The 25,315-nt window shown below is 41.0% G+C and overlaps 1 protein-coding gene across 1 annotated transcript in view; it reads right to left on the reverse strand.

The window, feature by feature from the left end:
- The window catches only part of LOC306858989 (protein phosphatase 1H-like), a gene marked incomplete at both ends in the record, with an annotated part of 160,843 nt that overhangs the window by 97,480 nt on the left and 38,048 nt on the right, over positions 1-25,315 (reverse strand). The window contains 3 exons of the mRNA XM_079399807.1: positions 11,663-11,747; positions 12,364-12,476; positions 13,615-13,983. Coding sequence (XP_079255933.1) covers positions 11,663-11,747; positions 12,364-12,476; positions 13,615-13,983 — 567 coding nt within the window. The remainder of the gene's footprint in view (positions 1-11,662; positions 11,748-12,363; positions 12,477-13,614; positions 13,984-25,315) is intronic.

Genomic DNA, 25,315 nt, shown 5'->3' on the forward strand with positions numbered 1-25,315 from the left:
TGTCACTTACCTGCTGGATCTCTGTGGCTCCGTGGATGTCTTCCTCCAGTTGATTCTACTAAAATGGAAAGATAAGGACGATTAATTCCTCATCTTATTGAGCTTAATTGATCTCTGAGTTATTGCACTTACCTTTTGACGTTGCCTTCAGTTTGTTTAATAAAGAAGCTCTTACCTTTCTCATCCTCGTGTGCCCCTCCATCCAATGTGTGACAGAAGACCAGAACATTACAACATACAATACAGCAGGATGTACTTCATTTTGTTAGATTCTGTTGAACTACTCAACACAGGTACTCAAGATGGCCGCCCCATCGAGGAATATGTGGAGGAGTTTATCGGATTCACTCATATTGTGCCCTGGAGTGACTCTGAATTGAAGACTCTTTTCTGGCTGGGACTCGACGACAGTCTTGTTGATCAGGTACCCCCAGGAGCAAGCTCTTACTCCCTCGCTCAGTATATTGACTGTGTGATGCTGATACAACCCCTTCTGAGAACCACTGGGCCTCGCCATCTCACCCCATACCGTGTTCCTCCACATGCCTGGCCAGTAGTCCCGACCACACCTGTCTTCCGGTGTTTCCCCGAGTCTGGAAGTAGGTTTCAAACAGCGCCGACCTGGGGGCTAAAGTTGTGGACACCGCTATAACATCTGTCCAGTCAGCACTGAAATCTGCCTGTCACCCTCCGTTTCCAGCTCCCTGAACCAATCCAGTCCTCAGCCCAGATCCCGCGGCTGCCTCACTCTCAAGCCCCAAACCGCCGGCCATCCCCCAGTCAAGCCCGCCGGCTACGGCTCCCTCAAGCCCGCCGGCCACTCCAAGGTCAAGTTCTCTCAAGCCTTCCGTCCTCAGCTCACTCAAGCCCGCCGTCCGTCGATCATGTGCCCCTGTTTGATGTTTCTAGCCAATCTGCCAGTGGTCAGAGCTCCTACAGCCAGAACACATTAAGCTCCCAGAGCAGGGCAGTCACTCAGCTGGCAGGCTCTAGTCCTTGTGTGCCTGTCCAGTCAGTAAGCACCTTTACAGATGGCTCATTTCTCTACCTCCAAGATACCTCTAACCAGTATGTGCCTGCTTCTTTGGATACAAAATTTCCTGGGCACAGTCAAACTGCTCCAAGTGACTCATTGTCTCTGAGCCAGTTGTTTCATTGGCAGCCTTCCTCTCGGTGGTCAACAGGTTCTCAGACCTCTGGCGCAGTGGCATCACAGAGTAACTCTCTATCTCAAGGCTCTACAGCTCCCAATAAGTTCTCCACTCTTACCTCCGCAGCAAGGCCTGGCCAATTTATCTCCACACAAGACAGAAGTGGCAGATATAGTGACATGTCCAGCCTGTCTCAAAGTACCTCAAGTCGGTATAGCTCAGGGTCCCCTCAAGGTGCTTGGACTTCCAAGGTGTCTTCTTTCCTGTCAGCCCCTAACCAGAGTCCAATGCAGGCTCCAGTCCCTGACCAGAGTTCTGTGCAGGCTCCAGCCCCTGACCAGAGTCCAGCGCAGGCTTCAGCCCTTGAGTATGTTCCAGTGCCTGCTCCTCGAAAGCGCTTTGCTGTGCCTGCTCCTCAAGAGTGCCTTCCAGTGCCTGCTCCATGTAAGTGCTTTGCTATGCCTGCTCCTCGAGAGCGCCTTCCAGTGCCTGCTCCGCATAAGCGCAACCCAGATCCCCAGTGAGGGCTACAGTTCCTCAGTTTACCCCCGAGGAGGTTCCAGTTTTTAAGTTTACCCCCAGAGAACTGCAGATCCCAGAGAATCCAGTTCTCTAGTCACAGCCAGGAGTGCCGTTCCCAGTCCCAGAAAATCCAGTCCTCTAGTCACGGCCAGGAGTGCCATTCCCAGTCCCAGAAAATCCAGTCCTCTAGTCATGGCCAGGAGTGCCGTTCCCAGTCCCAGAGAATCCAGTTCTTTAGTCACGGCCAGGAGTGCCGTTCTCAGTTCCAGTGGATCCATTCCCCAGTTTCAGCCAGGAGTGCCGTTCCCAGTCCCAGAGAATCCAGTTCTCTAGTCACAGCCACGAGTGCCGTTCCCAGTTCCAATGGATCCAATGGAGGGCCACAGATCCTAATTCCAATCCTCCTTCATCTTTGCTGGTCTCAGCCAGCTCCGCTCCTCCAGAGCGCCCTCAAGTGCCTGCTCCTCCAGAGTGCCCTCCAGTGCCAGTGGCATCCTGTTCCTAAATTAAGCCCTGATAGGGCTGCTGTTCCCACGACTGGCCCAGGGAGGGCCTCAGATTCCAAAATCTCTGCTCCAGAGCCAGTTCCAGGTCATGAGTTTGTGCTAACGCATGCTTCTGTGTTGGAGGCCATTCAGGAAACCCCGGAATTATTATTTAGTCATTTAGAGGATGAGGGCAACAGAAGCAATCAATTGTAGTATTAAAACAACTAAAAACAGATACTAAAACTAAAAGCTAAAACTTTATAAATACTACCTATACACATTTTACAAATGAAGAAATTAAAAATGACAAATGCATACAACAAAATTTCAAAACTTAACATTTAAATGAAAAACAAAAAATAAAGCTAAAAACAATTAAAAACATTAAAGAACAAAAGGTATAAGAGTATAATAATGATTCTAACATAACACGAAGCCAAACACTAAAAAATAAAAAATCCCGCCATGGCCAGGGAGGTCGTCTGTGAACCCACTGCCTACCCTGTTGCAGTCGTAATGGTCATTAGTAATCTGTCTTTGCCTATGTTTCAGCTTCATCTGCTTCACCCTGGTGGGCTTCAGCTTCATCTGCTCCACCCTGATGAGTTTTGGTTCCACCCTGGTGGGATTCAGCTTAATCTGGTCTGCCCTGGTGGGCTTCAGATTCATTTGCTCTCCCCTGGTGGGCTTCAGCTTCATCTGTTGCGCCCTGGTAGTCTTCAGTTCCACCCTGGTGTGCTTCGGCTTTATCTTTTCCATCCTGGTGAGATTCCAGCTCAGTCTTCCTATTCTGGATCTCCGTTGCATGGACCGGGCACGCCGTCCCCCCTGGTTCCTCCACTGATTTGCCTCTCTCCAGGACTGTGTTATTTTTGTTGGAGCGTCTGGAAGCCACTCCTTCGAGGGGGGGTAACTGTCACAGCCACCAGTCGAGATGCACTGTATTTCCCAGCATCCCTCTTGCCACTCATCTGCACTCCATCATAAACTCCTCACCTGTTGCTGCCAATCAAGCTCCCTATAAGACAACACTCCATCCATTCGCTTATTGTCTGGTCCTGAGGTTACAAGCTCTTCGTCTGTCTTGTCACTTACCTGCTGGATCTCTGTGGCTCTGTGGATGTCTTCCTCCAGTTGATTCTACTAAAAGGGAAAGATAAGGACTATTAATTCCTCAGCTTATTGAGCTTCATTGAACTCTGAGTTATTGCACTTACCTTTTCTAGAGTTCTAGAGTTCTTACTAGAACCAGGAATTATGACCACATTAGCCCGGTTCTGTCAACACTGCACTGGCTCCCTATTAAACATCGTATAGATTTTAAAATCTTGTTAATTACTTTTAAAGCCCTGAATGGTTCAGCTCCTCAGTACTTGTGCAAGCTCTTATCGCATTATAGTCCTCCACGTCTGCTGCATTCTCAAAACTCTGACCATTTGATAATACCTGTAATATCAAAATCAACTGCGGGCGGCAGATTCTTTTCCTATTTGGCGCCAAAACTCTGGAACAATCTACCTAACACTGTTCGGGAGGCAGACACACTCTGTCAGTTTAAATCTAGATTAAAGACCCATCTCTTTAACCTGGCGTACACATAACGCACTAATGCTCTTCTAATATTCAAATCCATTAAAGGATTGTTAGGCTGCATTAACCCTTTAGGCGCCAGGGTTTTTTGGAAAAAATGCTGGATTTTGACATCAAGATTTCAAAAGCTTGTGGCTTGAAAGGGCTTAAAGATAGAGATCTACTGTAAATTAGAAAAATGTTGGGCGTGACCGAAAGTTTATGTGGGGTGTAAATATACTCATCTAATTTGCATATTATGACGTCATTAGGGGCGGCCCTCTTGAATTTCATAATATTTAGGAAATAGTAGATATTGAATTGATGTTTGATTTTTTTGTTTCTTTTTTTTGTCTTTTTCTCCTCATTACAAATAATCAGAAAAGAGGAAACCAACAATAAAACAGGAGAAAGTACTAAATTATTACTATATTACTATATAGTAGTAAAACGCATGTGAACAGTAGCCTACTTTTTGATCAGTTCATCAGTAATATTCAGGAAATAATAGATATTGAATGGATGTTTGAACTTATTTGCATGTTGTTGTTGTTTTTTTGTCTTTTTATCCTCATTCCAAATGATCAGGAATAGAGGAAAATCAACAGTAAAACAGGAGAAAGTAGTAAATTATTACTATATTACTGTGCCATAGTAAAATACATGTGCCTATTTTTTGATCAGTTGACCAGCTATCTGCCCAATCAGGTATCTATGTGACAGTTTATAGTTCTTGAGAGTATGGTACCTCTCATTGCATGGCACAGCGCACAGACCTGCCCCAAACTGACTGCACCTGTCCTGTCTGCCGGCGGCACTTGGAGCGCGCGCGATCAGAACAAACAGCGCAATCTGGCCGATTATCAGAGAGCAACAGCTCTCCTATGGACACTAAGACCACGTCCACCCCTGCCACCCTCATCCCCGTTGGGCAAAGTGTTGAAATGATCACTTGTTTGTGCTTTGTGAACGATCGCGCCTTGCGCAGCGGCAACATTGCGCGGAAAAGATGTACCGGGAGAAGCGCGATCATTAGACGGCCGATCGTCATTTCCAAAAGGCAAATATTCCCCTTCAGAGTCAGAATCGGCGAATAACATTTGCAACACATCCTCACAGTACAACTTTTTATTAGCCGTTTGGCGATTTTCTCTCACAAATCTCACACTTTACTCAGACGCTATGAACTGAATTGCTTCCGCATCAATGACACGATAGCTCACTTACTCTGCTATTTCCTCGAACAATTTTGGTCTAGAATCGAAGTACTACATGTCTGCCATCTAGTGGAAGGGAATACAAATGAGCCATTACACCAGATTAGGAACTACAGCCCATTTCATGAAGTATGTGTAATGGAACGGGTCTGACACAGATGGTAAGTGAAATGACAAGGTGTTTATTTACAGGGTGTAACAGCAAATTGCAATCGTGAGGATTCTTCAGACTGGGTGAGTGTTACTTCGTGAGGTTGAAGGAGAAAAGAATGTCAATCGTGATCAGTCTTTCTGTTTTGACAGATCCTGGGAGTTGGCCGCGGCAGAGCAGCAGAGATATGCGGGGAGCCGATCAAGCCACCGGAACAGACGAGGAGGAGGACTGGAATAAGATGAGACAGAAGGTAAGTAGGGACAGGTAAGTAATCGCAGGTAGTTATACTCAGCTTTGTCAGGAAGCAGAGATGGTCCATGGAGTAATCCGGAGATCGGACAACTGGTGACTTTGGTGACTGAGCTTATATGTGGCTGGTGATAATGAGGTGCAGGTGCAGGTGATTAAAACTCAGGTGAAGTGGATCGGGGTAACTGGCTCTGGGAGCAGCCTGGTCCTTCTGTTACAGTACCCCCCCCTCCACGGCCCACTCCTGGGGGCCGACCTCGGCGTCGTGGTGGTCTGCCTCGGCCTCGAGGTGCAGGACGATCCGGATAGGAGGCGTGGAAATCATCCAGAAGGCTGGGATCGAGAACATCATCTCTGGGGATCCAGGAGCGCTCTTCAGGACCGTACCCCTCCCAGTCCACGAGGTATTCTAGTCTCCCACCACGACGCCGGGAATTTAGGATGTCTCGGACCTTGTAGATGGCTCCATCATCAATGATGAGTGGGAGAGGGGGTTCCTCGGTCGGACCAGGCTCTGGGGAAACAGAAGGGTAATATGGTTTGAGTAAGGAGACGTGAAAAGTAGGGTGAATTTTATATTGTGCAGGGAGCTGAAGCTTGAAAGTGACCGGGTTGACCTGTTCCAGAATGGTGAAGGGGCCAACAAACCTGGGACTCAGCTTACGGCTGGGCAGGCGTAGCCGAATGTCTCGTGTGGAGAGCCATACCTTCTGTCCAGGCAGATAGGTGGGTGTTGCTGAACGACGAGCATCGGCGGCGATCTTCTGCCTGCGTACTGCCCGTTGCAGGTGGTGATGTGCTGAGTCCCAGACTCCCTCGCTTTCTCGGAACCAGTGGTCGACCGCAGGCACATCGGAAGGTTCTCCGGACCAGGGAAACAATGGAGGCTAGAAACCGAGTACGCACTGGAAGGGAGAGAGTCCAGTAGAAGATTGACGGAGTGAGTTCTGGGCGTACTCGGCCCAGCCTAGGAACTGGTTCCAAGAATTCTGGCGGCGATGGCAGAAGGTTCTCAGGAAGCGCCCAATTTCCTGGATTTTGCGTTCAGTCTGCCCATTCGATTGCGGGTGATAACCTGAAGTCAAACTGATGGTCACACCTAGGAGAGCGAAGAAGGCCTTCCATACACGGGAGATGAATTGTGGACTTCTGTCCAAGACTATATCTTCAGGGAGGCCGTAGTAACGGAATACATGATTGAATAAAAGTTCTGCTGTTTGCATGGCAGTGGGGAGTCCAGGTAGAGGAACGAGATGGGTGAATTTGGAAAATCTGTCGATGATGACGAGGATGCAGGTATTATGGTCGGAGGGTGGAAGATCAGTGATGAAATCCACTCCCAGGTGTGACCACGGGCGGTTGGGAATGGGTAAGGGCACCAGCTTGCCTGAAGGGAGATGACGGGAACTTTTGGATATGGCGCAGTCTGGGCAGCCCTGAACGAACCTTCTCACATCCCTGGCCATGTTCGGCCACCAGAAGCGATCGCTTGGCAGCGAGAGAGTAGCGTTGGCCCCTGGGTGACCAGTACCAAGTGAAGTGTGAGAGGAGTGGATGAGGGAAGTGCGTTGTGTCCTGGGAACATACTGACGACCTGGTGGGCAGCCCGGCGGATTGGCAGGAGGAGTGTCGGAGGCCACTGGCGGAGAGGACCAAGCAATGGGACTTACGATGATGTTGGAGGGCAAGATACCTTCGGGCTCTTCGAGAGAATCCTCCTTGGTGTGAAGACGAGATAAAGCGTCCGCCTTGGCGTTACGGGATCCTGGACGATAGGAGATTTGGAAATTGAAACGGGTGAAAAACAATGCCCATCTTGCTTGGCGTGGATTTAATCTTTTGGCGTCTCGTAGATATTCGAGGTTCTTGTGATCGGTAAGCACGAGAAATGGTTGAGCTGCCCCCTCCAACCAGTGTCTCCACTCCTCCAGGGCAAGCTTGATGGCCAGAAGCTCCCTGTTGCCGATGTCGTAGTTTTTCTCCGCCGGGCTGAGCTTCTTGGAGAAGAAGGCACATGGATGGAGCTTGGGAGGCTTCCCCTGCTGCTGAGATAATACCGCACCTACTCCAGTTGTTGATGCGTCCACCTCTACGATGAAGGGCAGTTCTGGATCGGGGTGGACGAGGAGTGGTGCGGTAGTGAAGGCTTCTTTGAGACGGTTGAAGGCATTGGTGGCATTCACATCCCAGGCAAGTGACTTCTTACCTCCTCGTAGGAGGTCAGTGAGGGGGCTTGTGATAGAACTATAGTTGGCAACGAATCTTCTGTAAAAGTTTGAGAAACCCAGGAAGCGCTGCAATTCCTTGATCGTGTTGGGTCGAGGCCAGGATGTAATGGCTTCCACCTTCCCCTTGTCCATGCGGATGCCACCGTGACTGATGATATATCCAAGGAAGTGGACGGATGGTTGGTGAAATAGACATTTTTCTGCCTTGAGGTAGAGCTGGTGTTTCCGCAACTGTTGAAGGACCTCCGCAACATGGTGGCGATGTTCGGCCAGTCTCCGGGAGTAGATCAAAATGTCATCAATGTAGACGATTACAAAACGATGAAGGAACTCCCGGAGCACCTCATGCATGAAACGCTGGAAGACAGATGGGGCGTTGACAAGCCCATAGGGCATGACCCGGTACTCATAGTGCCCCGTAGGGGTTACAAAGGCGGTCTTCCACTCGTCCCCCTCTCTGATGCGGATGAGGTTGTACGCGCTGCGGAGGTCCAGTTTGGTGAATATGGTGGCACCGCGAAGTTGTTCCAACGCTGCAGGGACAAGAGGAAGGGGATAACGATATTTAACCGTGATGAGATTTAGTTTACGATAGTCTATACATGGACGGAGCCCTCCGTCCTTCTTGGCCACGAAGAAGAAACTCGAAGCAGCAGGGGAGATGGAAGGGACGATGTAACCTTGTTTGAGTGCCTCCTCAATATACTCCTCCAACGCCTTCTGCTCGGGAAGTGATAGGGGATAAATCTTTCCCCGTGGTACTGGTTCACCCGGAACGAGGTCGATTGCGCAGTCCCATGGCCGATGAGGTGGTAGCCGAGATGCCCTTTTGGGACAGAACACATCCTTGAAAGCCTCGTAGTCCGGTGGAACCTCCACAGATTGTTTCTCCACAGGGCTCTCTATGGACGTGGCCTGCACAGATAATTTAACAACTGGACGTGGAGAAGGTTTAGGCATATGAGGGAAACATTGCGGGAAACAGTTAGTACCCCACTTCAGAACATCTCCAGAGGTCCAAGATAACACTGGATCGTGCTTAACCAGCCAGGGTCGACCCAAAACAATGTCTACAGTGGATTCCTCTAAAATTAGTAAATGAATACTCTCTTGATGGAGCTGCCCCATTCTCAGCACTAGGGGACCGACACAATATTTCACAAGGCGACGGGTAAGTGGAGTACCTGTTATGGCCTGGATTTGGTAAGTGGTTTCGGTTGCAATGGGTGTGAGATGGAGTTGCCGGCTGAGTTTCCCCGAGATGAAGTTCCCCGCTGATCCGGAGTCCAAGAGGACTGTGACTGGCATTAGGTGATTTACAAGGACAATGTTAGCACAAGTAGTTAAGGGGTTCATCTTGGGGATGTGAGGTTGCATCCCAATCACCCAAAGCCTGGGCGGACGAAGGGTGCAGGATTGGATTCTATGGTCAGAACTTCCACAATACAGGCACAAATCGTTGGTAATTCGTCTCTGTCGTTCGGTTGGCGATAAATGAAAAGTGTCAGTCTGCATCGGTTCAGATATGGGTCTAACCTCTGGCTGGTGGCTCGAAGGAGTGTCAATGGCGGTAACGGTTGTGGTCTCCGATGTACAGGCCCGCATCCGGTTGGAGCAGCGGATGGCAAGTTGAATGAACTTCTCTAGCCCAAAGGTGTCATCGTAGGCTGCCAGGTGAATCTTCAGGCGGGTATTTAAGCCTTGCCGGAAAGCAGTTATCAGTGATGGCTCGTTCCATCCACTCGCGGCCGTGAGGGTGCGAAACTTCAGGGCGTATTGATGAATAGTCATATTACCCTGTCGAAGCTTATATAACTGTTCCCCAACTGAAGAATCACCAGGAGAGCTGCTAAACACCTCTTTAAAATGGGCGAGAAACTGGGCAAAAGAGTGCGTGGCGGGTCCAGCTTGGCTTAGAATAGTCTCCGCCCATCTCAATGCGGGTCCTGTGAGCGACGTGATCACAAATGCTATCTTCGCCTGATCGGTCAGGAACATCTGAGGATGTAAGTCAATAGTTAGTGTACATTGGAGAAGGAAGCCATTGCACTCCTCTGGATCACCTGAATAGGGCGCTGGTCGGGCCATGGGACTGGCGTACATTATTGCCGAAGAAGTGGTGGAGGCGGAAGTGACGGGTGTGGTAACAGAGGCCGGTGGTGATGGTGAAGCTGGACGGGCTAATACCCGTTTCAAGGTGTTGACCAGTTCCTGGAATGGGTCGTTTACACTCATGGTGTAGCCATCAAGGTCCGATCTTCTGTAATGGAACGGGTCTGACACAGATGGTAAGTGAAATGACAAGGTGTTTATTTACAGGGTGTAAATGCAAATTGCAATCGTGAGGATTCTTCAGACTGGGTGAGTGTTACTTCGTGAGGTTGAAGGAGAAAAGAATGTCAATCGTGATCAGTCTTTCTGTTTTGACAGATCCTGGGAGTTGGCCGCGGCAGAGATATACGGGGAGCCGATCAAGCCACCGGAACAGACGAGGAGGAGGACTGGAATAAGATGAGACAGAAGGTAAGTAGGGACAGGTAAGTAATCGCAGGTAGTTATACTCAGCTTTGTCAGGAAGCAGAGATGGTCCATGGAGTAATCCGGAGATCGGACAACTGGTGACTTTGGTGACTGAGCTTATATGTGGCTGGTGATAATGAGGTGCAGGTGCAGGTGATTAAAACTCAGGTGAAGTGGATCGGGGTAACTGGCTCTGGGAGGAGCCTGGTCCTTCTGTTACAGTATGACGTCTTGTCGCAATTTTGCGACTTTGGCGCTTAGAGGGTTAATTAGGTAAACCGGAACTGGGAACACTTCCCATAACACACATTGTACTTGTTACATTGTAAGAAGAATGACATCTACGCTAATATTAGTCTGTTTCTATCTTATTCCGAGATCACCGTATCCACTCGATCAGATAGTCACTGCATCACCCGGATCCAGTCTGTATCCAGATCAGATGGTCACTGCTGTCACTCGGACTGGTGGATCAGCACCTAGCGATAACCTCTATAGCCCTGAACGTCAGCGGAGACCAGGACACCTAGATGTACCCAGAGACAGATCCTAGTGAAGACCTCGTCACCTAGACATCCATTGGGACAAGACCACAGGAACCAGATGAGTCCTCTACAATCTGACTTTGCTGCAGTTGGAATTGAACTGCTGGTTCATCTGGTCAGAGGAGAACTGGCCCCCCAACTGAGCCTGGTTTCTCCCAAGGTTTTTTTCTCCATTCGGTCACCAATGGAGTTTTGGTTCCTTGCCGCTGTCGCCTCTGGCTTGCTTAGTTGGGGACACTTCATTTCCAGTGATATCGTCGATTTGATTGCATGGATACTATTTAAACTGAACTGAGCTGAATTTAGTGAGGTCACTAAATTCAATAATGAAATGCCTTTAACTGAAAATTGAGTGTTTAATCTTGACATTTTACATTATTGACACACAATTTTCCTATTTTGATACTGTGAAGTTGCTTTGACACAATCTGTATTGTTAAAAGCACTATACAAATAAAGGTGACTTGACTTTAATTGGTTCAGTTGCCCCACCTGTTGTCCCTCATTACCCTCCATGTTTATTCTCCTTGTTTTTGCAGTCTTGATCCTGCCTCGCCTTGCCTTGCTGTACCCTGTCCTGGTCTGTCTGCCTGTTTTCCTTCCTTGGGGTAATTTTTGTTTTATTATTAATAAAGAGCATATACTTCCTGTAAGTGAGTCCTTGCCTCATCCATTCAACCAACCATGACATCCATAGTTTAGAGTGGCATTCATTAATAGAGTCAGAGCATCAGCAGTCTGTAAAGGAGTTGAACTTTCTACTCCCCACTTAGTTTTAGTAAACCATTTAAAAGGTCAAGGGCTTTAAAACATATTTTTATAATATCTTTTAAATATTAAAATAAACATGGCTTTATAATATCTTAAAACATTTATGAGAGGCATAAGACAATTTATTGTCAAAAAACAATTAATATAATAACAATATTATCAGATTAATAAGATGTCAAAGAATTTGGTTTCCTTGACATAATAGAGTGATAAATAGTTTTCAAGGAGCAAAAGATATTGCAACTTACAAGGAACTGAAGTCTTTGTCTCTCTGACTCAGGGGTAAACTCTGTGGACATAGGAATTATCTCTCCATTTCTAATTATTATGGCTCTGAGGAATAAAACACACACACACACACACACACGCGTACATATAAGAAAATTATCAAATCTGTATTCCTGTGCATAAATGTATTCATACTAGGGCTGTTTGGAAAGTATCCAGCCATGTAATATGAAAAATACCAACATTTATCAAAAAAGATACAAGAGACATTGTACAAAGTGACGCCTCAGTCCCCTTCAAAGTAGACATCTTGGGACCTCACAGCATTCTCCCAGCATCTCTTCCACTGTTCAAAACACTCTGCAAAATCCTTTGTTGGAATCGGCAACAGCTGCTTTGTTATATTTTTCTGAATCCCATCGAAGATCTGAAATCTCTTCCCTTTCAAAGGTGATTTTAGTTTTGGGAAAAGCCAGAAATTGGACGGCGCCAAATCGTGCTGTAGGGGGGCTGAGTTACCTGGGTTATTTGATGATTCAAAAAACCGTGCACGAGACGTGATGCATGGGTGGGCGCATTGTCGTGATGAAGCTGCCAATCACCAGCTGCTCATAGCTTCAGCTGTTTTTACTGTATTGCATCTCCTATCTAATATTTTTCATATTACATGGGTGGATACTTTCCAGACAGTACTGTATACCTTGTATTGTATATATCTTACCTGCTGTCTCCAGCATTAGCAACATACAGCTTTCCCAGCAGGAAGACCACTACAAGCACAGTGCAGCCACCCGAGATATTGTATATAGCTTTCTCTGTCTCGATTTGGGCATCCTGAAATAAACACAGATGCATAGAGACATGGGGATGAAATAAAACTAATTTCAAAATAGTAAATTTTGAAAAATAGTTTCAAATTGTAAAATATCTAATATATGCACACATGTGGACACGTCAACTGAATTCTTAATAAAATAATGCTTCAAAAATATACATTTTTTATTTAATAAGAAGTGTTATGTTGCAAAACATTTTTAATGCTATTTTTGTGATTACTATTAGCAGGAAATTTAAATATTTACTGAACAATGTTGTCTTTTACCATATTGTTTTTTGCTATAAGCAAGAAAAGACATGAGATCAGGCTTACAGTGATTTTACCATGGTTTAGGTGCATTCAGTTCTCTAGTTAGCAATAGTACACTATGCTGCCAACTATGCCAATTATTCTTTTGTGGATCAGTTTTATGTAAATTACATTGATACCTGTGAGTGAGAGTAGTCTACACAAGAGGTCTACCTTTTCCACTTTGTTTATGGGGTACCACTTAAATTTTGTTGTTAGCTTTTTATTTTTTTACCTTTGGCAAACTATTTATTTATTATTTTACCTTTGATTGCGATATAAGTCATGTTACTGATGACAATAACTTTACTCTTCAGTAAGAGACAAAGGCTTTCAAGAACGTTAAAGTTCAAGTTTGTTTTGGACATGATCAAGTGATGAGACATTAGTTAGTTGTATATTTTGTCCATCCATTTCTATAAATTTGACAAGCATCACAATGACAGGGTTATGAGCCAGTCACAGCTAGGTAATGGCACCGTCTACATCTGGCTGTTTCTCACTCACATTAACTACACACAATTTTTTTTTTCTCATGCAAGTTGTATCGAGGAAGCACTCTTTTTTTCCCCATTTGTTCTTTTAGGAAAACATTATTGTAATATGGTTTAAAATTGAAGCCTTAAAGTAAATACAAATTTCAATACAATATATGCAGTATTTAAAACATTTATTAAATATGTGATAACATATATTTTAAATATTTACATTTTATACAGCTGTTTCATTTTCTCTTTTCTAATATCACTTAAACTGAAAAACTCATTTCTGTTGAAAAGAGTAACTCAAACCAAACTCAACCCACATCCAGTAATTTTGTGGAAACTACACAGAACTGGAACTCACCATTTCCTTGAAGGCATTCTCCAAGGCACCAATCACAAGGCTTTCATGTTGGATCTTCTTCTCCACAAAGAACCGTGTTGGAGGGGTGCAGGGAGAGCCAGGGGCACCAGTGGCACCACGTAGGGAGGCAGCCCGGGTGAGGGCCCTTTGTGTGCCTGGGGATGGATGGTAATTGGGTTCTTCACCCAATACAGTCGGGGGAAGAGACGCCAAATTAGTCAGGACCTCCAGAACACCTTGGAGCTGCTCCACAATGTGTTGGTGTAGCAGTCTTGAAGCCACCACTGCCACTCCTGAGCCAGCATGACCATCAAACAGAGCCCAGTAATGGAAGACCGGCCCTTCTGAGTCTTGTGGACAAATACAATCCTACATAATACAACACAGCAAACAGCAGCTGCTTAGCAATTTCCCTGCAATTTGTGGTTTATAGTTATTTTAGAACAGCTATAGGGACATTGTTAGGCATGACGTGGAAGGGTGGCCTAAAACCCCTTTTGCTATTCTAAAATCACTTTAAACTAGTTTCATGGAGTTTACTTATTTTATAAAATGGTTACATCATACACTTTGCAAAATTTCATAAACACAGCAAATACTACTACTATTATTAATAATAACCATTTATTGATTTAATAGGGTGAAAGATGTGTGTTTATAATGTATTTCACAACAGCTGTAAACAACTGGATCTGTTCATTTTATAAAAGCCTTTTACAATTGCAGGAACTTTCTCTTTTTTGTTTTCCACTGGACATTGCAGTTCTTGCATAATAATTAGGCAAAATGATATTCAGATTATTTGTTTTATGATCAGCACATTTTACACATTCCAAAACATACCAATCTTAATAATGTTTTCATTATACATGCTATTTTCATGATGCACTCTGCACCTTGGAAAACATATTAGAAAATATGAGATTAGTTTCAATTGCTATGTTGAAGATATCCAGCTATATATTTCTTCTAGACTGTAAGGTCTGTTTTGGGTTTTGTTTCATGTTCTTGTTTTCATGTCTTTTATTTTGAAGTTTAGTTAGAGTTCCTGTTTGTGTCATGCTTCCCTTGCCTTCATGTGTCCATGCAATTGGTTCCCTTGTTCAATGTGTCATGTTCTGATTGGTTGTCCAGGTCATGTGTCTTGTTTCCCATTGGTTTGTTCTTGTCATGTGACCCTCCTTGTTTGTTATAAGTAGACATGTCGTTGCCTTGTTCCTTGTTGTGAATTGAATGTATTTAACATGCTGTCTGTGAGTGTTTTAATCAAGTCTGTTCTTGTCAAGTCAAGTCTTCATCTGTTTGTACTTTGGATATCACTCTTGTTTAATAAATCTGCACTTGGATTCACTACACTCTCGCCTCAGTGGACTATCATTACATAGACCATGTAAAAATGTCTAATTTAGGGGGGGGGCGCGCTATGGAGCAGCGTAGAAGGTAGACGTGTTTTACAACTGCTCCACATCCAAGTTGATAAAAGTCTTAATTAATAGTCTTTAAACCTGCTTTGATTGGGCTAAAAGTTACTTCGAAATCTATAGCATTCCACATTCCATCTAAAGGTTCAAATCGCATCGATGCCGTCAAAAAAACCACCGCAAGGTGGTAAATCCTCTCAGCAGTCTGCTAACGTAGCGGACAACATGGCGCGCTGGCTGATCGAGCAGAGGGCCTTGCTTTGGAGGAAGAAGGGATGACACTTTTACAAAAACCCACACAGATAGGAGGCTTTGGGCTTCCAGTATTTAAATTTTACTATTGGGCAGCAAATGCTAGAGCTCTATCCTACTGGCAGAAGGGTGTTTTTAGTGAAATTTCCTCTATAGCTGATCCACTATGGCTTAAGATAGAGACAATATCGCTAACTAAATCTTGTCTTCCAGTTCTACTTTTCTCAAAGGTGTCTCCATCAAAATGTATTGGAAATAATATTATGATAAAAAACTCAATATGAATATTGAACCAGATAAGAAGTTATTGTACTTTGCCTGATGTCTCTGTTCATACTCCAATTGCTAACAATCCTTTGTTTAAGCCATCAGAACTTGATTTGGCGTTTGTTACATGGAGAAACAAAGGTTTAAAGTCCATTGAGGACCTCTATGTAGATGAAATGTTTGCATCCTTTAGTCAATTACAGTCTATATTTAATCTTCCTGGGTCTGATTTCTTTCGGTATTTACAAATAAGGCATTATGTTAAAGAAGTCATTCCACAATTTGTTAGCAAACCAAAGACTAATACATTTGATGAATGTATTATGTCAAATCCAACGTCTAGACATTTGATCTCACAATTTGTTAATGTCTTCCCAGTGTCTGTAAACACAAACCACCTAAAAGAAGCTTGGGCCAAGGATTTTGGTGTAGACTTGTCCGATGAAATATGGAATGATTGCCTTAGTAAGATCCAATATTGTTCAATAAATGCCAGACAAAGGCTGATCCAGTTTAAGGCAGTACATAGATTGTACTACTCTAAAGTTAGACTAAATAAAATATACAATACTATTTCTCCAATATGTGATAGATGTAAAGTGTCAGAGGGCACCCTATTACACCTGTTGTGGTTTTGCCCTAACTTGTTTGATTTTTGGAGTAGCATCTTTGACTTTTTTCAAAGGTTTTTCAAAAGGTTGTGAAGCCTGATCCCATTCTAGCAATTTTGGGGACGTCTGAGGTACTGAACACTTTTTCAAGCTCTCAACAACAATCACTGCTGTTGAGTATGGTACTTGCCAAAAAGATAATACCTTTAAACTGGAAATCTTCAGATGCCCCTTTTTTCAAAACCTGGTTGTCTGAGTTGTTCCATGTTATACGATTGGAAGGTATATGTCTATCGGAGCCCAAATCACAATGTCGATTCCAAGCTGTATGGCAGCCCTTCCTTGATTTCCTCAATCCTGTCTAATCTACTTTTATGTAAAACTGCTGTATTCCAACAATCCATGCTAGCCCATTTTCCTCTATTAAATTCTGATAAAACAGAGATATCATTGGACCAAAATGCTGTACACATAAGTTTTGCATTTAAAAGGATGTATTGTTACTTCTTCCTTTACAGTTACAAAATATCACCTGTTTCAGATGCAGAAAGGCTAGTTCATGCATCCATATTCTCAAGACTTATTGTAATGCACTACTAGGTGGTGTCCTGTGTCCTGGTTTATTGAACTCTTCTAAAAAGCATTTGCTACATTTGTGCTTTAACAGATGACGAGATGAACTAATCATGAAAATTGTTGATTATAACGATATATTTAGATAAACTCCCATTGCATGAAAAGTTGTAGACTACTGCTGATCACAATCATATCTGTTGAGCACACAAATCTTGTCACTCCAGCCTGACTTCTTCATTTTCATGAATGCTTTTATCATAACTAACACAGTGCAAACATGTAAATAGGAGACTCATTGTGCAATGTAGACAAAGTCAACTGGAGTTTTGACAAGAGTTCAGTACTCAGTCACTGATAAACTTGCACAGAGCGATTGACAGCTCAAGTAATTATAAAATTTCTGTATATAATTTAATTATAACTGAAATAACAGATAATTTCCAAGCTACATAGAGGAAGTGTGAGGTTGATATTTATAATCATACATATCAGCCATTAGTATTAAAAGGTTATTCACTGTCACATTTTTCATATGTCTGTGTTCCCTAGGATCCCCATACTTAAGTTTTTTCAACTATTTTGTTTCCTTGGATTTTATTTTGCATTCTGTTCCAAAATTTCCATGTTCTCATATTCTATGTTAAATGCAGAAATAGAAAGCTATTAAGATACATTTTGGCAGCTTGGTCTCAGTAAATATCTGTGGATAATTCAATAAATGTTTTTGGACTAACAAGGAAATTTTAAGTTATGAAACTTACAGTTGGTTTTAATAGTAGAATTACTTTTTATTTGTTCATTTCTAGACCATGTAAAAATGTCTAATTGAAAATAAATCAATAAAATCAATATTTATAACCCCTTTAGTAATAAAATAATACTGCAGTAATACAACTATATATATGATTTATAATATAATACAATATTTAATTTCAAACAAATGAAGAAACAAAAGAAGGTTGAATCCAAGAAGCTCTACAAGAATCTGTTGACTGAAGAAATGCACTTGCAGAATTGATGGCTCTGTTGCTGCAGACCATTTAAAATGGTAAACATACTAAATAAAATATTTAGGTTACAACGGCATCTGTTTCTGAAAAAATTTTTTTTTTATGTTATTATTTTCAACGCTTATTATCACAATTTACACTCAATATAAAAAGAACGTTATTAACTGTTCTTTTATTTTGTTCTAAACAAAAAGTAACCAACCAATCAACCAACCCTAAATAAATAAATAAATCAAATATATAAATTTTTGCTCAGAACAAACCCTAATGAAAAACAGTTAATTTTAATGTGCTTTATAGAATCCCCTACCTTGGCCTTCCAGTGGAGAGACCTGAGGTGACTGAGGTCAACCCTTGAATCCCTCTCTCACATAATACTAAGGTGACATAATATCATTGACATAATATCAAATGAGTGATAGGAATGTGCTGTCCCGACTGCCTTTTTTGCACATGCCTAAATCGGCCACTGTTGTCTGATGTCGTACTGAATTACAACATAATTATCCTAATTTGTGTAAAATCAAGCTAATCCAACAATCCTTATGGAAAATATACAGTCATGGCCAAAAATATCGGCACCCTTGGTAAATAAGCTCAAAGAAGGCGGTGAAAATTATTCTGCATTGTTAATCCTTTTGATCTTTTATTTAAGAAATTCACAAAAATCTAACCTTTCATTGGATAATAAGAATTTAAAATGGGGGGAAATATCATTTTGAAATAAATGTTTTTCTCAAATACACATTGGACACAATTATTTGCACCCCTAGAAACTCTTATGAGTAAAATATCTCTGAAGTATATTCCCATTCATATTCACAATTTTGAACACTCCAGGGTGATTATGAACATGAAATTATCCAGCCATGGCGTCCTGTTTCACAGAAATATAAATAAGAGGGAAAACAAAGCCCAAATTCCCTTAAATATCCATCACAATGAGAAAAACTAAAGAATATATTTCTGATGTGCAGCAAAATATAATTGAGCCTCAAAAATTAGAAAGTGGCTTTAAGAAAAGATCTAGAGCAGTGAAATTTCCCATTTCCATCATCAGGCCAATAATTAAGAAGTTCCAATCAACAGAAAATGTTATGAATCTGCCTGGACGAGGATGTGTCTATATTGTCCTAATGCATGGTGAGGAGGAGAGTTTGAGTGGCCAAAGATTCTTCAAGTAGAATTGCAGAAAAAGGTTGAGATTCGGGGTCACAAAACCTTTAAAAAAAATATCAAACAGCACCTACTTGACCACATGTTGTTAGGAAGAGCTTCAAGAAAAAAAAAAAACAATCAAGAAAAGAAAATGCTTTCACCAAAAACAATCTCCAGCATACGCTGTAAAAAATGACCGTGATTTTAACAGTAACAAAACTGTGAAAATGCTACAGTAAAAAACTGTTAAATGGTTAAAGATAAACTTTACAGGGAAAAACCATAAACTGACGTTCCCAGAATTCCCTGCGCTGCATTTCAAATTTTGTTTGAATTTTATGTTTTTTTTTCTTTTAAATAACCATGTTTCTTATTAGTTTTCTAATCAGTTATGTTTATTAGGGTTGTATGTTACATCTAATGTTGTTAAATTAATGTTTATTGCATATTTCAGTTTAATGAGTCTCACCATGATGGTGTTTAGTGCTTGTGTAAATGACACTGTGTACCTTCTATATATTTTATTATTTAAAAGCTGCTTGTGATGGGCTTTGGTTCATCATGTGACTTTGTGCATTTGATGGTAATCAGTGTATTTCAAAGGTACAAAACAGATTTCAGTATTTCAATAGGTTGTATATTAACATTATATCAGTTAAAACCGTAAAACCTAAATTGTTTTTACCGTATTTTTTTTACAGTAGAATTCTGGCAACAGTTTTGACAGTTTTTTTACCATAAATTTTACAGATTTATTTTTTTTTTTTACAGTGTATTCAGTTGTCAGACACGACTGGAACTTCAAATGGGACTGGCTTCTATGGTCAGATGTAACTAAAAATGTAGCTTTTTAGCAGCAAACACTCTTTTTAGCAGCAAAAGATGGGTTTGGTGAACACGGGGATAAAAAGTACTCCATGTGTACAATGAAATATACTTTGTATACTAAAATATACTGCTGTATTTTTAATGTTGTGGGCCTTTATTTCTGCTGGAGGTCCTGGACATCTTGTTTAGACACACGGCATCACTGATTCTATCAAATACCAACAGATACAAAAATCAATAAGTGACTGACTTTTTTAGAAATCTTATAATGGGTAATGTTTTGCACTTCCAACCGGACAATAATCCAAAATCAAACCTTAAAAACAACACAAAAATGGGCCACTGGGCACAAAACCAAGCTTCTGCTATGGCCATTTCAGTTCCCTGACCTGCACCCTATAAAAAATGAGTGGCGTGAACTGAAGAGGAGAAGCACTGTCATGGAGCTGGGAATCTGAAGAATCTAGAGTGATTCTGGATGAAGGAATGGTCTCTGATCTCTTGTCAGGTGTTCTCTAACCTCATCAAGCAAATATTGAACCTCATATCTACGTCCAACAGACATCGTAGTTGGATGTCCAGATACCATACTGGATTTGCACGTCGTGTAGACGTCCAGATATGGTTCTGGACCGACCGACGCAATTTAGTCTTAATCTGCACGTTAGGCGTACCTCTCATGTTTGTTGGGTTGTACACATATTGGGCCTCATTTATCAATCTAATGTAGAAACTAGGAAGCACTTTGGAAGCACTTCCACCAACCATGACACAAGGGATCATCACCCTGATACCCAAACCCAATAAAGATAAAGAATGTCTAGAAAACTGGAGGCCAATCACCCTCTTAAATAACGATTATAAAAGTTTTAGCTTCAGTTTTAACGAGAAGAATGAAAGATGTCCTTAACATTATTATTGATGAATCACAATCGGGTTTTGTGGAGAAACGTCACATTACAAATAATTTTAGATTAGTTTTAGATCTCCAAAATTACGAAGATCTCGTCACTAATGCTTTCCTGCTTTTCTTAGACTTCTACAAAGCCTTTGATTCGCTCAAGCACAAGTTTATATTTCAAGCTGAAGGATTGTCTCGATTGAGTTATGCAGCTCTTTCCTTGGAGGTTGATAAAGGAACATTATTATTATTATTAAACCTTCATTTAACCAGGAATTAAAAATTCTTGAGATTTAAAATCATTTACAAGAGGGTCCTGGCCAAGATAGACAGCACATTTAGTTACACATAAAACAAAATACATTAGTTTACTACACAATTTATTCAAAACATTTATAATCAGGTGACTCTACAACTAGATCCTTTAAAATACATCTAAAATAATTTAGTGATACCAACTCTTTTAAGCATAACTTATCTTGTAATTGATTCCAGTCAAATGGAGCAGCATAACTGAATGCCCGTTTACCCATATTAGAACGAACTTTAGGGATGCTTAAGAGCAGTGGTGTAGTGGAGGGTATGCGCAGGTATACGGCGTATACCCACTTCTTTATCAGTCGGCATTCCGTATACCCACTTCTAAATCCCGTCTGATGCGCATCTTTCAGTAGTGTCCTGCATTAGCGAAAAAAAATGAAAGATCAGCACATGAGTAGCTAACCCAATCAAATTGGGAATAAATGCAAATATTCCCTAAAAACAAACCCGAGGAGCCGGCTTCCATTGAAATATGATAGCAACCGCCCCACCCCACGATAATCTGCCAATCTCCAACGCCATTGGATCAGAGCACTGTCAATCATTACCTGATTCGCTGCCTGTCATTTTAGCAATATTCAACACCATTTCAATTAATAAGAAAGATGAAGAGAACTATTCAAACAAAAATTTGTTTTCAGAATTACAAACGACCTTGCAATGCTACATCGGTGCTGTTAGCCAGCAGCTCAGCTAATGATAGCGATGCTACAACTGTGCTGTTAGACAGTCCCGCGGCTAACGTGAGTCAAGCGACCGCACCCGAGCCGGCGCCCGCGCCCCCTTCGTCCACCCTGAGAGAGGGTGCCGACAACAGAGATGCTGCCTCTTCAGCTGAAGACGTTAACCAAGGTGAGCACTTTTTAATAACATGATGACCTTGTAAATTGTTAACATATGTTAGGGCTCAGCCTCGAAATTACCATATGGCCGTCATTGTATATCATGGGAGAAAAAGTCAGTCACGCTTAGAAAAATCAATTTTAATGAATAATTCAATGACTCATTCATAAAGACCAGTTGTTTTATTACTGGATGATTAAGTGTTTTTGAACAAATCTCTTGAATGAATGATTCAATGACAAATAAATTTAGATTTCCCATTGTTTGTTGATTTTGGTCCGCATTGAATTACATCCCTGCTGAATGTAGGCTAAAAGCATGCTATTCCCAGTGGGCAATTGATATCAAACTGACGTCAAATTGACATCAAACATTGACGTCAAAAAACATGTCAAAAACGTAAATCAAATTGACGTCAAAAACTTGACGCCAAATTGACATCAAAACTTAATGTCAAATTGACATCAAAAAACAGGTCAAATCAAATTGACGTCAAAAACTTCACATCAAAAATTAAGGTCAATGACTTCCACACATTTATGTCCTATTCTAGACAACCAAAATAATGACACAACTAATAAATGTAAGAACTATTTTATTTATCATGATACAATTCCAAAATACAAATGTGAACTGGATTTTATCTCGTCAAGGGACTACAGTATGTAAATTTAACAATGTAAATCAAAAGCATAAAAAAGGCCAATTAACAACATACTGTAGATAGACGATGTAGATACACTACCAGTCAAATGGTTTTGAATAGTAAGATTTTTAATGTTTTTTTTTAAATAATTCTCTTCTGCTCACTAAGCCTGCATTTATTTGATCCAAGTACAGCAAACAAAATAAAATTTTGAAATATTTGTACTATTTAAAATAGCTGTTTTCTCTTTGAATATATTTTAAAATGTAATTTATTTCTGTGATTTCAAAGCTGAATTTTTAGCATCATTACTCCAGTCTTAAGTGTCACATTATCCTTCAGAAATCATTCTAATTTTATTATTTGCTGCTCAAAAACATATTATTATTATTGTTATATTATGCTGAAAACAGCAAAGTAGATTTTTTTTCAGGTTTCTTTGATGAATAGAAAGTTCAGAAGAAAAGCATTTATCTGAAATAGAAATAATCTTTTGTAACATTATGTCTTTGTCATCACTTTGGATCAATTTTATGCATCCTTGCTAAATAAAAGTATTATTTTCTATAATATAATATATATATATATATATATATATATATATATATATATATATATATATTTATATATGACTCCAAGCTTTTGAATGGTGTCTAATGTTACAAAAGCTTTTTATTTTACATAAATTATATTTCAGATCTTTGGATCTTTCTATTCAACAGAAAATCCAGAAAAAAGTACTCAACGGTTTTTAATATTGATAATAATAATAATAAATGTTTCTTGAACAGAAAATCAGTATTTTCAGAATGATTTCTGAAAGATCATGCGACACTGAAGACTGGAGTAATAATGCTAAAAATTCAGCTTTAATCACAGGAATAAATTACATTTTTAAAATAGTAAAATTCCTAAATAGTAGAAATTCTTAAAAAGAACATTAAAAATCTTCCGGTTCATAAACTTTTGACTGGTAGTGTAAATGCTAGCTTGTATCTATTCAGAATCAGAACACAGATCAATCACTGTCTGGCCCATTCGGCGTCCCATACCCCAAAACTGTCGGGAGCAGACCGGAGATAATTCCGCATGAATTTTTTAATGTCAGCCTCTGACGCTGATGGTTTTGACTGCTGTACAGCACCTGAATGAAGATAGAGACACTTGTATCACTCATTTTAAAATGCAGTATACATTTTCAACTAACCATCACTCGTACTAATCCACAAAGTAATTTAAACTCTTTAAATAAGCATGGATAACCAACTAGTGGCTCAGTGATCCTCACTATTATTTCCAAGTAAGCTGCACCAGCAGGACAAAGTCAACATAGTCCAATTTTTCAGATGCAAAATTGAACTGACAAGTGTTACATGGACCCGATTCGACTAAAATTGGCGCTACACAAAATAGAATTCACATATTTTACAAGGTGTGTGTTTTATATTCTCTGATAATTCCAGTATGAACACTTGCTTAAGTACATCTCATCCATACTCAAAAGCCTTGATTACATGCGTGTAGTATACAGAATATCCAAATTCTCATATACTGTTACATTTACTAGGAGAAGAAAAAGAATGAAAAAGTGATATGATGTGATACTGAGGGAGACAGTACAGTTTGTCACTGCTTATTGACATGGAAAGCGTTAGGATCCCTGAGCCATTTTGCACTCAAGACATTACAATCTACAAAACAAATTCTAACCAATGCTAGGCTACTATAGGCTTCATGAGTACACAACAGCTTTTGGAATGAATAGTGTAGCAGGGTTGAGTAGGCTATTTTTATATACATTATTGTCATCTGTGGTGGCTAAAAACAGGGTTTGTACAGATACTGCAAAATAAAATTCCAAGGCTTTCACATATGGGGGTAGAATCGTTGCAAAATTCCAAAAAAGTAGACTATGAGTACTTGAACTTGAACTTGATGAGCCACAAATAAATGTAAAGACATTAACAAAAATTTAACGTATTGAATGAGATCCACAAATAAATGTTATAGTTTCACAATCAAGAATTAAATTCACACACAAAAAATTAAATAAGATTTGCAAATAAAAAAACATTCACAAATATATTTTTATGTTACAAACACAACTTTGCCTGGTATTCTTTTGTGAATCGCATCCTGTGCATTTGTAGATCGGTCACTGTGCATTTGTGGATTTAGAAACATTTCTAGCCTCAAGAAGCTGATGATCCACAAATGTGTACACTCCACCCACCATTTACTCAAGCCAATCAGATAACTGTATACATAACTATGCCTGTTTTAAAGTGTTTTCCAGGACCTACATTTTTAAAAAGTCAACTTCAAGCACTTTAAGCATCTTGTACGAACCCTCTACAATGAGTAACACTGACCTAGCTGGACACTACATCCTCTAATCATACTAGAAAAGTGATCCAGTACCTATCATAACTTGGCAGAGCTGTGTTTTGCCAAAGGCTTTCTTTGGTCCTGTGCCGTCCATGTTCATCATGGCCATCAATCGATTTGTAAGAACTCTGCCAACAGAAAAAAGACAACCAAGTGAAATCAGTAACCAATATTTGTTTAGCTGAATGAACAATGTAAGTGACCAGAACAGCTGAGCCTTCAAGCAGAGAAGGAATGCCTTAGAGTTTTTCTCCATCGCTTTGGTCGAGCATTATTTCTTATTATTTCTTACTTTTTCCAAAACTTACCCAAGCCTGGAAATTGCTGTTTGAAAATACCATGACATTTCCAGGTTTTTAATGACCGTACAAACCCTGTTTTTAGTGTGTGTACTTCAGGTGTACATGAAAAAGCCTGTGTCAGAACAGCACGTGAATAAAACTTTTAAGTGGCAAAGCTTTAAAACACATGCAAATATT

The sequence above is a fragment of the Barbus barbus genome, assembly GCF_936440315.1.
Source record: "Barbus barbus genome assembly, chromosome: 39".
Classification (NCBI taxonomy): domain Eukaryota; kingdom Metazoa; phylum Chordata; class Actinopteri; order Cypriniformes; family Cyprinidae; genus Barbus; species Barbus barbus.